The sequence below is a fragment of the Lonchura striata genome, chromosome 1A (genome assembly GCF_050655825.1).
Source record: "Lonchura striata isolate lonStrDom1 chromosome 1A, ASM5065582v1, whole genome shotgun sequence".
Taxonomy (NCBI): domain Eukaryota; kingdom Metazoa; phylum Chordata; class Aves; order Passeriformes; family Estrildidae; genus Lonchura; species Lonchura striata.
Window position 1 is genome coordinate 76,027,086 of NC_140741.1, and position 15,852 is coordinate 76,042,937.

The 15,852-nt window shown below is 62.5% G+C and overlaps 2 protein-coding genes across 8 annotated transcripts; one reads left to right on the forward strand and one right to left on the reverse strand.

The window, feature by feature from the left end:
* The first annotated feature begins 69 nt into the window (after positions 1-69).
* SCO2 (synthesis of cytochrome C oxidase 2) lies at positions 70-869 on the forward strand. Its single transcript, XM_021546377.4, has one exon. The coding sequence runs from the start codon at positions 85-87 to the stop codon at positions 847-849; it is 765 nt and encodes a 254-aa protein (XP_021402052.4). The 5' UTR covers positions 70-84; the 3' UTR covers positions 850-869.
* Positions 870-1,594: 725 nt separating this feature from the next.
* NCAPH2 (non-SMC condensin II complex subunit H2) lies at positions 1,595-15,843 on the reverse strand. Of its 7 annotated transcripts, none has more exons than XM_085568289.1 (21): positions 15,790-15,843; positions 13,401-13,600; positions 11,813-11,914; positions 9,407-9,462; positions 8,936-9,011; positions 8,774-8,845; positions 8,312-8,391; positions 7,392-7,534; positions 7,231-7,314; positions 6,658-6,752; positions 6,188-6,259; positions 6,000-6,066; positions 4,986-5,093; positions 4,711-4,764; positions 4,252-4,322; positions 4,084-4,150; positions 3,865-3,933; positions 3,698-3,741; positions 3,460-3,561; positions 1,875-2,024; positions 1,595-1,799 (listed from the first exon to the last, which is right to left on the reverse strand). In XM_085568289.1, the coding sequence occupies exons 2-21, from the start codon at positions 13,506-13,508 to the stop codon at positions 1,650-1,652; spliced, it is 1,770 nt and encodes a 589-aa protein (XP_085424415.1). In that variant the 5' UTR covers positions 13,509-13,600; positions 15,790-15,843; the 3' UTR covers positions 1,595-1,649. The 7 variants fall into 7 exon arrangements, with proteins under 7 accessions (XP_085424415.1, XP_085424414.1, XP_085424413.1 ...); XM_085568288.1 differs by having other exon boundaries at positions 7,231-7,317; XM_085568287.1 differs by having other exon boundaries at positions 7,231-7,317; positions 8,774-9,011.
* Between the last annotated feature and the right edge of the window lie 9 nt (positions 15,844-15,852).

A 15,852-nucleotide genomic window follows, 5' to 3' on the forward strand; every position in this document is an offset into this window, starting at 1 on the left:
GCAGCCGAGGCGCAGACCCCCGGCGGGGCGGCGCGCCCCGGTTCCCCGCAGCCGCTCACCCTGTCCCTCCGCAGAGCCGCGGCCATGCTGCGGTGCCTGCGCCCCGTCCCGCGGCTCTGCCCGCGGCTCCGCCCGCCGCCGTGCCCGGCCCCGTGCCCGCCCCGGCGCTGCCTGGCCGCGGCCCCGGGCGCCCCGCGGCTGCCGCTGCGGCGGCGGCTGGCGGCGGCGGGCGCGGTGGCGGGCGCGGCGGCGGCGGGCTGGCTGTACGTGCGGCACGAGAAGCGGCGGCGGCAGCGCGCCCGCCGCCTGGCCGAGCTGCGGCGGCTGGCGCTGGGCCGGGGCGACTTCCAGCTGCGGGACACGGCGGGCGCGGCGCGGAGCAAGGCGGATTTCCTGGGCCGCTGGGTGCTGCTGTACTTCGGCTTCACGCACTGCCCGGACGTGTGTCCCGAGGAGCTGCAGAAGCTGAGCCGCGCCGTGGAGCTGCTGGAGCGCGACCCGGCGCTGCCGCCGCTGCAGCCGCTCTTCGTCACCGTGGACCCCGAGCGCGACGACGCGGCGGCGCTGGCGCGGTACCTGCGCGACTTCCACCCGCGCCTGCTGGGGCTCACCGGCACCACCGAGCAGGTGCGGGCGGCCGCCAAGGCCTTCGGCGTCTACGTCAGCACCGGGCCTCGCGACGCTGACGGGGACTACGTGGTGGATCACTCGGTGCTGACGTTCCTGGTGGATCCCGACGGCCTTTTCCGGGACTGCTACGGCCGCTCGCGCACGGCCGAGGAGCTGGCGCGCAGCGTCCGGGCGCACATGGACGCCTACGAGCCGCTGCCGCCCGCGGGAGCCGAATAAACGGCCGGGAGCCCGCCCCAGACAGCGGTCTGTGGTGGTTTGGGGGGTGGGGAAGGGACAGGTGACGGCCACCACTGTCCCCAGGTGTGTTCTGGGGGAGGGACAGAGCCCTGACAGAGCTCACACCCTGCAGGGTGGCACTTGGAGAGTTAGGGACTGGTGACAGCCACCACTGTCCCCAGGTGTGTCCTGTGTGAAGGACAGAGCCCACACCCTGCAGGGTGGCACTTGGAGGGTTAGGGACACCTGACAGCCCCCAGTGTTCCCCAGGTGTGTCCTGTGAGAGGGACAGAGCCCACACCTTGCAGGGTGGCACTTGGAGGGTTAGGGGCAGGTGACGGCCACCACTGTCCCCAGGTGTGTCCTGTGAGAGGGACAGAGCCCACACCCTGCAGGGTGGCACTTGGAGGGTTAGGGACACCTGACAGTCCCCAGTGTCCCCCAGGTGTGTTCTGGGGGAGGGACAGAGCCCGTGCCCCCCCCAAAGTGTGTCACATCATGGGGAGGGGACACCTGACAGCCCCCAGGAGTGGTCTGGGGTGAGGGAGGTTTTCAGTAGGCAGGTGGAGGGACCTCTAGGTGTGTCCTGCGAGGGGGAGAACGTGGGTGAGTAGGTGGAGGGACCCCCACAGCCCCCCAGGAGTGTCCCATGGGGCGGGGGGCTCTGTGTAGGTGACTGAAGTGACCCCCCCCCACCACCCCTGTAGCCCCCCAGGCCCCTCCCCACAATCCCCATGCGGCCAAATCCCCGTAACCCCCTCCCCAGCACCCCCTAGGGAAGTGCAAAGCGGGGGGGTTGTTTATTTAGGGTCGGGGTCTCTCTGGGAGGGCAGCTGTAAGTTCTGGAACCTCTCGTGCGCCGGGCGGGCCGTGAGCCGCCGCAGCCGCGCCGTGTCCAGCGCCTGCTCCAGCCCCGCGTCCTGCGCCAGCTCCACCTCGGCGTCGTTGGCCTGCGGAGGGGACAGGGGGTGGCCGGGGGTCCTGGCGCAGCCAGCGAGCCCCCCCGGGAGCCCCCAGAGCCTTACCAGCTGCAGCGAGGCCAGCAGGTAGCGACACACCTCGAACGGGGGCTGCCCGGCCACCAGGCTGGCCAGAGAGTGCCACTGGCCCAGCTCCGCACAGCGCTCGGTCAGCTGCAGCCCGTAGGCGTGCACGTCGAAGGGGACACGGGACTCCTGGGGACAGCGAGGGACAGCGAGGGGACAGGGAGGGTCACTGGTCAGTGCCAGCCCGTAGGCGTGCACGTCAAAGGGGACACGGGACTCCTGGGGACAGCGAGGGGACAGCAAGGGACAGGGAGGGTCACTGGTCAGTGCCAGCCTGTAGGATCAGACATTGAATGGGACACGGGACTCCTGGGGACAGCGAGGGACAGGGAGGGGACAGGGAGGGTCACTGGTCAGTGCCAGCCCCTAGGCTTAGATATTGAACAGGACACGGGTCTCTTGGGGACAGCGAGGGGACAGGGAGGGTCACTGGTCAGTGCCAGCCCCTAGGTGTGGACGTCGAAAGGGACATGGGACTCCTGGGGACAGCGAGGGACAGGGAGGGTCAGGGAGGGTCACTGGTCAGTGCCAGCCCCTAGGCTTAGATATTGAACAGGACACGGGACTCCTGGGGACAGCGAGGGACAGCGAGGGGACAGGGAGGGTCACTGGTCAGTGCCAGCCCGTAGGATCAGACATTGAATGGGACACGGGACTCCTGGGGACAGCGAGGGACAGGGAGGGACAGGGAGGGTCACTGGTCAGTGCCAGCCCCTAGGTGTGGACGTCGAAGGGGACACGGGACTCCTGGGGACAGCGAGGGGACAGTGAGGGTCAGGGAGTGTCACCGGTCAGTGCCCGCCCGTAGGCGTGGATGTCAAAGGGGACACAGGACTCCTGGGGACAGTGAGGGACAGGGAGTGTCACTGGCCAGCACCAGCCCATAGGCTTGGACATGCAATGGGACATGTGTCTGCTGGGGGACAGCGAGGGGACAGGGAGGGTCACTGGTCACTGCCAGCCCCTACCCACGGACATGGAGAGGGACACAGGATTCCTGGGGGACAGGGAGGGTCAGGGAATGTCACTGGTCAGTGCCAGCCCCTAGGCTCGGACACTGAATGGACCACAGGTCTCTTGGGGACAGAGAGGGGACAGCGAGTGTCACCGGTCAGCGCCAGCCCCTACCTACGGACACGGAACAGGGCACTGGACTCCTGCAGGTATGAGGGGACAGCGAGGGGACAGCGAGGGGCAGGGGTGGGGAGAGAGGGGCAGAGGGGGCTCAGTGTGGGCAGGGGGCTCCGGGGTGGGGAGAGAGGGGCAGAGGGGGCTCAGTGTGGGCAGGGGGCTCCAGGGTGGGGAGAGAGGGGCAGAGGGGGCTCAGTGTGGGCAGGGGGCTCTGGGGTGGGGAGAGAGGGGCAGAGGGGGCTCAGTGTGGGCAGGGGGCTCTGGGGTGGGTCTGGGCTGCTCAGGGGTGGGCAAGGAAGGACAGAGGGCTCGGGGGGTGGGTACCGGGTGTTCAGGGGTGAGCAGAGGGGCTCAGGGGTGAGCAGGGCAGTGCCAGCCCCCTGGCCAGCCCGGGCAGTGCCCCCCAAGCCCCAGCCCAGCCCGGGCTCCGTGCCTGCTCCTGCAGCAGCGGCTCCATGCGCTCCTCCCACTGCCGGATGCGCTGGGACAGCTCCGTCTCCTGTGCGAACTTCTGGGAGCTGGCCATGAACAGCTCCTGGGGACAGGGACAGCGATGGGGACGCCCCCGAGCCTCCTGGGGATGCCCCCGAGCCTCCTGGGGACACCCCCGAGCCTCCTGGGGACACGGTGACCATCTGGAGTCACCGCCAGGTCCCCACACCAGCACCTACCACGTTCCTGCGCACCAGCTCCTCGTAGCCGAGTTCAGGGGGGTCTGTGGGAGAAGGGGTCACCAGAGGGGGGGACAGCACCCTGCCACCCCCATGGCAGGGACAGGGGACCCGCAGGGACAGACAGGCTGGGGAATTGGGGAGGGAAGGGTCGGTCAGCAGCTCACCCTGGGCTCCTTCCTCCAGCTCCTCTGGCGCCTCAGGCTCCATGTCCTCGTGCTCCACAAAATCATCATCTGCCGGATGGGGACACCCCTCAGTGTCCCATGACACCCCCTCAGTGTCCCCTGAGACCCCCCCCCAGCCTTCTGGGACCTCCCCAGACCCCCAGGAGGGAAAGAAAGGCTCCCCAGGCAGGAGGGATTTGGGGTTCTGGGTTCCAGCACCTGAGCCTCCCTCGCCGTCGGCCCCGTGCTCCTGCTCCAGCTCTGGCTCCAGCTCCCTCAGTAGCTCCTGTGGGAGGAACAGCCCTGAGCCCCCCCAGAGCACCCCCAGAGCATGGCAAGGGGGTGCTGGAGCCCCTCAGCCCCCCAGTTTAGCCCCAGCCCACTCACCCTCCGGCTCTGGAGCTTCCTTTGCGCCGCCAGCTGCTCCTTGAACTGCCGCCAGTACAGCAGCTCCAGGTCTGCAGGGATTGGGAACAGGGATTGGGGATGGCCCCTCTGCCCCCCCTAAAACAGGGGATGGCCCCTCTGCCCCCCCCCAGGCCCTTCCCAGGCTCCCCTTGCCTGGTTTCAGGGTGTCCTTCCCCTCCATGCCCTCCCCACTGCAGGATCCATCTCCTGGTGTCCATTTCCCCAGTTTTGGGGTGTCCATTTCCCCAGTTTTGGGGTGTCTTTCCCCTCCATGCCTTCCCCACTGCAGGATCCATCTCCTGGTGTCCATTTCCCCAGTTTTGGGGTGTCCATTTCCCCAGTTTTGGGGTGTCCATACCCTCCATGCCCTCCCCACTGCAGGATGCAGCCCCTGGTGTCCCCAGGACAGGGAATGTGTCCCTGCCCGTGTCCCCTCACCTGCGAAGGTGGGGCCTTTCCTCCTGCTTTTCCGGCCCTCCGTGACGTTGTTGTCTGTGGGGAGCAGGTCAGGAATAATCACCGGATGGGAATTCCATGGATTTATCAAAGCTGGAAAAGCCCTCTGAGCCCACCGAGTCCCCCCCCCAGCACTGCCAAGGCCACCCCTGCCCATGTCCCCAAGTGCCACATGCACAGGGCTGTTCAACCCCTCTGCAGAGGCTTTGAAATCCTTCTGGATCTCCATCCCGCAGGATCCCACGGGAATCACTCACAGGCTGCAGAGAACCATCTCGTGAAATCCTGCAGCTTCCTCGGGCCCTTCCTCTTCCTCTTGCCTCCAACCATGTCATCCAGGCCGTGTGGCACCAGGAAGGGCCTCCCTGCAGGTGACACGGGTGACACCGGGTGAGCTGGGAAGGGGAAGGGACCCCTCTGGGTGTTGTGGGGCTGGAATGGCCCAGTGTGGGGACGGGGACACTGGAGGGTGTCCAGTGTGGCTGGGAGGGATCCACGGGGGGCTGGGAAGGACCTGCCATGGGGATGGGGACGTGGGGCTGGGAATGACCCTCTGTGGGGCTGGGAATGTCCCTCTGTGGGGCTGGGGATGTCCCTCTGTGGGGCTGGGAATGTCCCTCTGTGGGGCTGGGAATGACCCTCTGTGGGGCTGGGAATGTCTCTCCATGAACTGGGAATGTCCCTCCATGAACTGGGAATGTCCCTCTGTGGGGCTGGGAATGTCTCTCCATGAACTGGGAAATGTCCCTCCATGAACTGGGAATGTCTCTCTGTGGGGCTGGGAATGTCCCTCCATGAACTGGGAAATGACCCTCTGTGGGGCTGGGAATGTCTCTCCATGAACTGGGAAATGTCCCTCCATGAACTGGGAATGACCCTCTGTGGGGCTGGGAATGTCTCTCCATGAACTGGGAAATGTCCCTCCATGAACTGGGAATGACCCTCTGTGGGGCTGGGAATGACCCTCCGTGAACTGGGAATGACTCTCCGTGAACTGGGAATGACTCTCCGTGAACTGGGAATGTCCCTCCATGAACTGGGAATGACTCTCCATGAACTGGGAATGACCCTCTGTGGGGCTGGGCACACTGAGGGCCATGTGGCCAGGAATGAGTGACCTTCCCATGGGGAAGGAGCCACCACGGAACTGGGACTGCTGAGGGACACAGGGTTGGGAATGTCCCTCTGTGGGGCCACGTGGCCAGGAATGACCCAGCACGGGCCGTGCTGTCCCCGCTGCCCTGGAGCTGCCCGGTTTCCCCCAAAAATACCTTTCCTGAAGGGCTTCTCCTCGGAGTCTCCGAAGGGGTCGAGGCTCTGCCATGGGTTGGGCTCCTCCTGGCACAGGGGTGAGGGTGGGCAGGGGCCCTGGGGTGTCCCAGGGGGTCCCATCCTGCCCGGATTTGGGATCTCCCTGGCTCAGATTTGGGATCTCCCTGGCTCCAGGCCCCACCCTTACCTTGCTGAGGGCTCTGGGCTCCTGGCAGGGGGGTCTCTCCCGAAGGAGGTACCCCCGGGGCCGGGGTGTGCTCTGGGGAACGTGGAGAGGGACAGTGAGGGACTGGGGGGCAGGGAAAGGGGGGGTGGGGGGATCCAGGGGTCTAGGGAAAAAGTGGGGGGCTCCAGGAAAGGAACAAGGGGCTCCAGGGCTCCAGGGAAAGAACACGGGGCTCTGGGGCTCTGGGGAAGGAGTGGGGGGCTCTGGGGAAGGAGTGGGGGGCTCTGGGGAAGGAGTGGGGGGGCTCTGGGATTCCAGGGAAGGAACACAAGGCTCTGGGGCTCTGGGGAAGGAGTGGGGGGCTCTGGGGTTCCAGGGAAGGAACACAAGGCTCTGGGGCTCTGGGGAAGGAGTGGGGGGCTCTGGGGAAGGAGTGAGGGGCTGTGGGGTTCCAGGGAAGGAGCACAGGCAGCCCCCAAGCCCACACAGACCCTCTGAGCCTCGATGTGTTCGCTAGGGGCCGGGATCACTTCCATGTCATTCCCCAGGGCCTCAGGAATGTCGTCATCGTCAGGTTCTGCAGCACCTGGAGGGGTGGGAATGGGCAGAGGTTGGAGAAGCTTCCAGGACTCGCCATTCCCACCCTGTCTGCTGAGGAGTTCCCTCAGGAGCTTCTCCTGCCAGGGCAGGGGCAGCAGAGGGCAGGAGCAGGGAATGGGGCAGTCGGTTGGGTTGGAAAACCCCTCAGAGCTCAAATCCAAGCGTTCCCAGCACTGCCAGGGCCACCACTGGGTGCCACATCCACAGGGATGTTCAACCCCTCCAGGGACGGGGACTCCATCCCTGTGCCAGGGCTGCACAGCCCTTTCCAGGCGGGAATTCCCCAAAATCCACCCCGAGGCTGCCCTGGCCCAGCCTGAGGCCGTTCCCTCTCCTCCTGTCCCTGTTCCCTGGGAGCAGAGCCCAGTGCTGGCTGTCCCCTCCTGGCAGGGATCAATCCACCCCTCACCCTCCTCTGCAGCGCCCTGAGGGACACGGGGAGCCCCGGGCAGTGCCACCCTCACCTTCCTCCTCGCAGAAGCTCAGTGCCCGCACCAGCGCCGTGCCGGAGGCGGCGCTCGGACGCTCCGCGGGGCCGGATCGCGGAGCTGCTGCCGGGGACGGCGACAGGTGAGTGCTGGCAGTGGCAGTGACAGTGGCACGGCCACCCCAGAGCCCCAGGTACCTGTGGCCGTGCCCAGGCGCTGCTCCTGCTGCGGGTGCGTGGGGGAGAGCCCGGCCAGCTCCAGCAGGAAGGCGCCGGAGGCGTGCGGGGTGGAGGTGTTCATGCGGAAATCCCTGCGGCTCGCCAGCACCTCGCCCCGCCGGCTGCGGGAGCGTGGCAGGGCGCTGTCCCTGGTGTCCCCAGTGTCCCCAGCGCCAGCCCCGGCCCCCCCAGCAGCACGGCACCAGCCTGGAGGGCCCCGCATGTCCCGGGACCTTCCTGCTCCTCCACGGGCCCAAGCAGGAATTGTGCGTTTGTCCCCAGGGATCCCGGCTGAGCAGCGGAGGGGACACGGGACAATGCCACCCAGGGGAGGGGACACAGGACAATCCCATGGGGAGGGGACATGGGACAATGCCACCCAGGGGAGGGGACACAGGACAATCCCATGGGGAGGGGACATGGGACAATGCCACCCAGGGGAGGGGACACAGGACAATCCCATGGGGAGGGGACATGGGACAATGCCACCCAGGGGAGGGGACATGGGACAATCCCATGGGGAGGGGACATGGGACAATGCCACCCCGGGCAGAGGACACAGGACAATCCCATGGGGAGGGGACACAGGACAATGCCACCCAGGGGAGGGGACACAGGACAATCCCATGGGGAGGGGACACAGGACAATCCCAGCAGGGGAGGGGACAGGGGACAATGCCACCCAGGGGAGGAGACATGGGACAATCCCATGGGGAGGGGACACAGGACAATGCCACCCAGGGGAGGGGACACAGGACAATCCCAGCGGGGAGGGGACATGGGACAATCACCCAGGAGAGGGGACATGGGACAATGCCACACAGGGACTGGAGCAGGGGAGGGGACATGGGACAGTCCCACCCAGGGGAGGGGACAGGGGACAATCCCAGGAGTGGCACCTCAGGAGGGGGTTGTCCTTCTTCTCCCCTTCTTCCGGGGGCACCAGGGCCATCGGGGTCAGGGGAACGATGTTCACAGCCTGGGAAGGGACAGGGAGGTGGCAGAGAGCCTGGGAAAGGTGTCATTGTCCCCAAGGCCACCACCCCGGCTGGATGGCCCTGGGATTCACCTGGGAAAATGGGGACATGGAAGCAAGAAAAGGAGGGATAAAAAGAAGGATAAAAAGAGGGATAAAAGGAGGAAAAAGGAGAGGAAAGGAGGAGAAAAGGAGGAAAAAAGGATAGAGGAAAGGAGGAATAAAAAGAGGGAGAAAAGGGAGAAAAGGAGGAGGAAAGAGAAGGATAAACAGAGGGAATACAGGAAAAAGGAGAGAGAAAAGGAGGAAGAAGGAATAAACAGAGGAATCAAAGGAGAGAAAGGAGAAATCAAAGGAGGCATAAAATGCAACTGGCTTCTCTTACAGCAGGCTGCTGGCCCCTCCTCATGTCCACGCTGGCCTGGCTGGTTTCTGGGATGTCATCCAGGGACAGGAACTGCAGGAAAGCCCCCCCAGTGTCACCCCAGCTGGCAGGGACACCGAGAGCCCCCCTGGAGCAGGATGTGGGGCACAGAGCCCGCCTCACCTCCTCCTGCTCGTCCGTGAAGGTGGCGTCGGTATCGCGGCCGTCGGGGCCCAGGGAAGTGGGGAGCTTCTCCCTCCTAGGGAAAAACGGGCTCAGGATCCATGGAAATGGTGGGAAAGGGTCCCTCCAGCCCTGCTGTGGCCCCTCCAGGTGGGAAAATCCCAAAAAACAAATGGGGTTTTTCCCTCTTGTTCGCATCAGTGCGAAAATCCAAAGGAGCTGGCAGCACGTTCCGAAGGGATTTTCCTTTTGGAAAAGGCTTCCCTCAGCCTCCTTTGGACTCCTAAATCACCACGAACCAGCAGGAAAACCAGCCCTGGTTGTGTGTGCTATCCCTGTGCTGGCATTCCTAAGCCTGGGATGCACCTGCCAGGGCAGGGATGGGAATGGGGATGGCCCAGGATCAGGGCAGAGCCAGAGCAGGGGTTCTGCAGGACAAATTCCCCTCTGGGAAGGGAAAATCCCACTCACTTTTTGTTGGAGATGCAGTCCAGCGCCTGGCACACCAGCATGTACAGGTATTCCACCTGGAAAACAGCACCTGGAGCTGGGAAAGGGGGGAGCAGCTCCTGGGAAAGCCCCTCCACCCGAGGGACTCTCCCCCTCCCATTATGGAGCTCAATTCCATGGGGTTTTGGTGCTTTTTTCTCTTTGTTTTCAGCCGTTCCATGGACAGACTTGGGGGAAATCCCTAAATTTGGAGCAGCCTGGGACAGTGGGAAGTGTCCCTGCCCTCTGGATGGGCTTGGAGGTCCCCTCCCACCCAAACCATTCCAGGACTTTGTGCTCAAAAAGAACCGACACGGCACGATTTTGTGACCAAATAGGATTTTACATGCCACCCTGCAGAACAGCAAAACCCCTGCTGTTCCCTGGGAGGGGAAGGTGCCAACACCTACACCTACACCAGCACCTACAAGGGGATCAAATTTAGGAGGGAAATTAGGAGAAAATTTGAGACAATGAGCTGAAATCACTCCCATGGAACGGGATGGGGATGGAGCAGAGCCCTGGATCAGCAGAGGGATGGGGAATGGGGATGGGGCAGAGCCCTGGATCAGCAGCAGGGATGGAGCAGAGCCCTGGATTAACAGAGGGATGGGGAATGGGGATGAGGCAGAGCCCTGGATCAGCAGCAGGGATGGAGCAGAGCCCTGGATCAGCAGAGGGATGGGGAATGGGGATAGGGCAGAGCCCTGGATCAGCAGAGGGATGGGGATGGGGCAGAGCCCTGGATCAGCAGCAGGGATGGGAATGGGGATGGGGCAGAGCCCTGGATCAGCAGCAGGGATGGAGCAGAGCCCTGGATCAGCAGAGGGATGGGGAATGGGGATGGGGCAGAGCCCTGGATCAGCAGCAGGGATGGAGCAGAGCCCTGGATCAGCAGAGGGATGGGGAATGGGGATGGGGCAGAGCCCTGGATCAGCAGAGGGATGGGGATGGAGCAGAGCCCTGGATCAGCAGCAGGGATGGAGCAGAGCCCTGGATCAGCAGAGGGATGGGGAATGGGGATGGGGCAGAGCCCTGGATCAGCAGCAGGGATGGAGCAGAGCCCTGGATCAGCAGAGGGATGGGGAATGGGGATGGGGCAGAGCCCTGGATCAGCAGAGGGATGGGGAATGGGGATGGGGCAGAGCCCTGGATCAGCAGAGGGATGGGGCAGAGCCCTGGATCAGCAGTGGGGATGGAGCAGAGCCTTGGATCAGCAGTGGGGATGGAGATGGGGCAGAGCCCTGGATCAGCAGAGGGATGGGGATGGGGATGGGGCAGAGCCCTGGATCAGCAGTGGGGATGGAGCAGAGCCTTGGATCAGCAGTGGGGATGGAGATGGGGCAGAGCCCTGGATCAGCAGAGGGATGGGGATGGGGATGGAGCAGAGCCCTGGATCAGCAGCAGGGATGGAGCAGAGCCCTGGATCAGCAGCAGGGATGGAGATGGGGCAGAGCCCTGGATCAGCAGCAGGGATGGAGCAGAGCCCTGGATCAGCAGTGGGGATGGAGATGGGGCAGAGCCCTGGATCAGCAGCAGGGATGGAGCAGAGCCCTGGATCAGCAGCAGGGATGGGAATGGGGATGGGGCAGAGCCCTGGATCAGCAGAGGGATGGGGATGGAGCAGAGCCCTGGATCAGCAGCAGGGATGGGAATGGGGATGGGGCAGAGCCCTGGATCAGCAGCAGGGATGGGAATGGGGATGGGGCAGAGCCCTGGATCAGCAGAGGGATGGGGATGGAGCAGAGCCCTGGATCAGCAGCAGGGATGGAGCAGAGCCCTGGATCAGCAGCAGGGATGGGGATGGGGATGGGGCAGAGCCCTGGATCAGCAGTGGGGATGGAGATGGGGCAGAGCCCTGGATCAGCAGCAGGGATGGGAATGGGGATGGGGCAGAGCCCTGGATCAGCAGCAGGGATGGAGCAGAGCCCTGGATCAGCAGCAGGGATGGAGCAGAGCCCTGGATCAGCAGTGGGGATGGGGCAGAGCCCTGGATCAGCAGCAGGGATGGAGATGGGGCAGAGCCCTGGATCAGCAGTGGGGATGGGGCAGAGCCCTGGATCAGCAGCAGGGATGGAGCAGAGCCCTGGATCAGCAGAGGGATGGGAATGGGGATGGGGCAGAGCCCTGGATCAGCAGCAGGGATGGGAATGGGGATGGGGCAGAGCCCTGGATCAGCAGCAGGGATGGAGATGGGGCAGAGCCCTGGATCAGCAGCAGGGATGGAGATGGGGCAGAGCCCTGGATCAGCAGCAGGGATGGAGCAGAGCCCTGGATCAGCAGCAGGGATGGAGATGGGGCAGAGCCCTGGATCAGCAGCAGGGATGGAGCAGAGCCCTGGATCAGCAGCAGGGATGGGGATGGGGCAGGGATGAGGTGTGTGCTCACCTTCCTGCTGTAGATGCAGGCAGAGCCCTGGATCAGCAGCGCTGCCTCCATGAAGTTCATGGTGGTTTTGCCATTGTCGAAGGAAATGCAGATCTGGTCCAGCTGGGAGAGGCAGGGTTGGGTTTTACTTTTAGAAATGGGGTGGCAGAGAGGTGTTTTAAAAGGTTTTATTCTGTTATCAGCCTCGATGCAGGGTGAGACATGTAAAACTCAACGTTGTTCTTTTAGAAGCTAACTTATTTCATGGTTACAATCCTTTATAAATGTTTTTTCAGCTTATTTCTGCCACACAACGCTGCTGTTACTTCTAACATGAATCACTCATATTTTTAATCCGATAGCCTTGCTACAAAGCATCTTCCACAGCTTTAATTCCCTAAAATCAATTTTTTGATTGAACTAAAATTTTAATTCTCTGAAATTCTTTCGGAAGGCCACATTTTGAAATTTGTTTCCAGTCCAATTTCTCTCTCAAGAACGTAATTTCTGTTTTATGGCTTGAAGTCAGCAGGCCTTACCTCAGTGTTTGCATGCAGACCTACAAGGGCTTTCTGCCAGGTTTTGGGAATTCTTGGTAAATCTACTCCTCACAGGCAGGGAGGAGAGGCTGAGCCTGGGAAAGGTGTCACTGTCCCCAAGGCCACCACCACGGCTGGATGGCCCCGGGATTCACCCGGGAAAACAGGAACATGCAGGGGAGGAAAGGAGAGGGGAAAAAGAGGAAAAAGGAGGGGGAAAGGAGAGATTGAAGGAGGGAGAAAAGGAAGAAAAGGAGGGATAAAAGGAGGAGGAAATGGAGGAAGAAAATGAAGAAGAGGAGAGAAAAATGGAGGGGGAAGAGAGGAAGAAAAGGAGGGGGAAAGGAGAGGAAGAAAAGGAGGGGTAAAAAGAGAGATAAAAGGAGGAGGAAAGAGAGGAAGAAAAGGGGGAAAAAGGAGAGGGAGAATAAGAAAAAAAGGAGAGGGAGAAAAGGAAGAAAAGGAGGGATCTAGGAGGAAAAAGGAGAGAGAAAGGGAGGGAGAAAAGGAGGGACAAAAAGAGGGATAAAAGGAGGAGAAAACAGAGAAAAGGAGGAAAAAGGAGAGGGAGAAAAGGAAGGAGGCATAAAAGGAGAAAAAAGGAGATAGAAAAGGAGGGGGAAAGGGAAGGAGAAAAGGAAGAAAAGGAGGGATAAAAGGAGGAGGAATCAGGAAGAAAAGGAAGAAGAGGAAAAAGGAGCGGGAAAGAGGAAGAAAAGGAGAGATAAAAGGAGAAGGAAAAGGAAGGAGAAAAGGAAGAAAGGGAGGGATAAAAAGAGGAAGAAATAGAGGGGGAAAGAGGGATAAAAGAAATAAGAAAAGGAAAAAAGAGAGAAAAGGAGGGGGAAAGAGAGGAAGAAAAGGAAGAAAAGAAAATGAGGGGGGAAAAAGAGGGATAAAAGGAAGAAAAGGAGAAATAAAAAGGGAGAAAAGAAGAGAGGGACAAAAGGAAGAAAAGGAGGAAAAAGGAGAGGGAAAAGGAGGAATAAAAAGAGGGAGAAAAGGAGGGAGAAAAGGAGAGGGCAAAGGAGGGCAGGGGACACGAGGAGCTCTGGGGGTGTCCCCGTTACCTCCTCCAGGTACTCCCCGAGCTGGGCAGCCACATCCACCTCCCAGTTCTTGGTGAGGTCCCGGATGGGCTGCAGCAGGTGCAGGAAGCGGGAATCCACCTCTTCCATGGTGGGATCCCCCTGCAGGGAGCCCAGAGGCGGCTGGGAGCTGCTCCCTGGAATGAGTGTCCTGGGGAAGCTCTGCAGGAATCACGGCTCGGCTGCGTGGGAACGGGGAGACAGCTCAGGCTACAGGGAATTGTTTGGGCTGGAAAAGCCCCACCCCAATCCCACTGCCAAGCCTGGGCCTGACTTTGATCCTGATCGTGATCCCAATCCCAGCCCTGACCCTGATTCTCACCCTGACCGTGATCCCAATCCTGACCTGATCCTGAGCCTAACTCCAGTCTCTACCCTGAACCCGACCTGAAACTCAATCCCAATCTGGAGCTCAATCCCAACCCCGATCCCGGTCCCCACCCTGATCCTTACCCCAATCCCATCCCCATGCAGACCCCGACCCCAATTCCCATCCCTAACTCTGCCCCGGTCCATGATCCCAACCTCAACCCCGATCCCAACCCAAACTTCATTTCCAATCTTGATCCCAACCCCAATCCCCATGCAGACCCCAACCCCAATTCCCATCCCTAACTCTGCCCCGGTCCTGATCCCAACGTCAACCCCGATCCCAGCCCCAACTTCAGTTCCAATCTCAATCCTGATCCCAATCCCCATGCAGACCCCGACCCCAATTCCCATCCCTAACTCTGCCCCAGTCCATGATCCCAACCTCAACCCTGATCCCAACCCAAACTTCAATTCCAATCTCAATCTTGATCCCAATCCCCATGCAGACCCTGACCCCAATTCCCATCTCGATCCCTACCCCAATTGCACTCTTGACATCAATCCCGACCGTGACCCTGATCTCAGTCCCTAGCAAAACCTCAATCCTGACTGTGATCCTGATCCTGATCCTGATCTCCATCCAAACCTCAATTCCAACCATGATCCCGATCCAGGTCCCCATCCAAACCTCAATCCCGACCACGACCCTGATCCCGATCACTATCCAAACCTCAATCCTGACTGATCCCAATCCCAGTGCCCATCCAAACCTCAATCCCAACCATGATCCTGATCCCACTACCGGTCCCCATCCAAACTTTGATCCCAACCACCACCCTGATCCCGATCCCTATCCAAACCTCAATCCTGACTGGATCCTGACCCTGGCCCCAGGTCCCCATCCAAAACTTGATCCCAGCGTGACCCTGATCCCAATCCCAGTGCCCATCCAAACCTCAATCCCGACCATGATCCCGATCCCAAACCCAGTCCCCATCCAAAGATCAAACCCGACTGTGACCCTGATCCCCACCCAAACCTCAATTCCAATCATGATCCTGATTCCGGACCCCATCCAAACCCCGATCCCGATCCCCATCCAAACCCCAACCCCGATCCCGGTCCCCATCCAAACCCCAACCCCGATCCCGGTCCCGGTCCCCATCCAGATCCCGGTCCCGGTGCCCATCCCCATCTCCGATCCCCGTCTCCATCCCATCCCCGGTCCTGGTGCCCATCCCCGGTCCCCGTCCCCATCCCATCCCCGGTCCCGGTGCCCATCCCCGGTCCCGGTGCCCATCCCCGATCCCCGTCTCCATCCCATCCCCGGTCCCGGTGCCCATCCCCGATCCCCGTCTCCATCCCATCCCCGGTCCCGGTGCCCATCCCCGGTCCCCGTCCCCATCCCAACCCCGATCCCCGTCTCCATCCCATCCCCGGTCCCGGTGCCCATCCCCGGTCCCCGTCCCCATCCCAACCCCGGTCCCCGTCCCCATCCCAACCCCGCTCCCGGTGCCCATCCCCGGTCCCCGTCCCCATCCCAACCCCGGTCCCCGTCCCCATCCCAACCCCGCTCCCGGTGCCCGTCCCCGATCCCATCCCCATCCCCGGTCCCGGTGCCCATCCCATCCCCGGTCCCCGTCCCCATCCCATCCCCGGTCCCGGTGCCCATCCCCGGTCCCCGTCCCCATCCCAACCCCGGTCCCCGTCCCCATCCCAACCCCGCTCCCGGTGCCCATCCCATCCCCGGTCCCGGTGCCCATCCCCGATCCCCGTCTCCATCCCATCCCCGGTCCCCGTCCCCATCCCAACCCCGCTCCCGGTGCCCGTCCCCGATCCCGGTGCCCATCCCATCCCCGGTCCCGGTGCCCATCCCAACCCCGGTCCCGGTGCCCATCCCATCCCCGGTCCCCGTCCCCATCCCAACCCCGGTCCCGGTGCCCGTCCCCGGTCCCGGTGCCCGTCCCCGGTCCCGGTGCCCGTCCCCGGTCCCGGTGCCCGTCCCCGGTCCCGGTGCCCGTCCCCGGTCCCGGTGCCCGTCCCCGGTCCCGCCCCTCACCGGCCCCTCCTCATCCCCCGGCCGCCGCCGCCATTTTCGTCCTTCCCGCGCTCCGTGACGCGC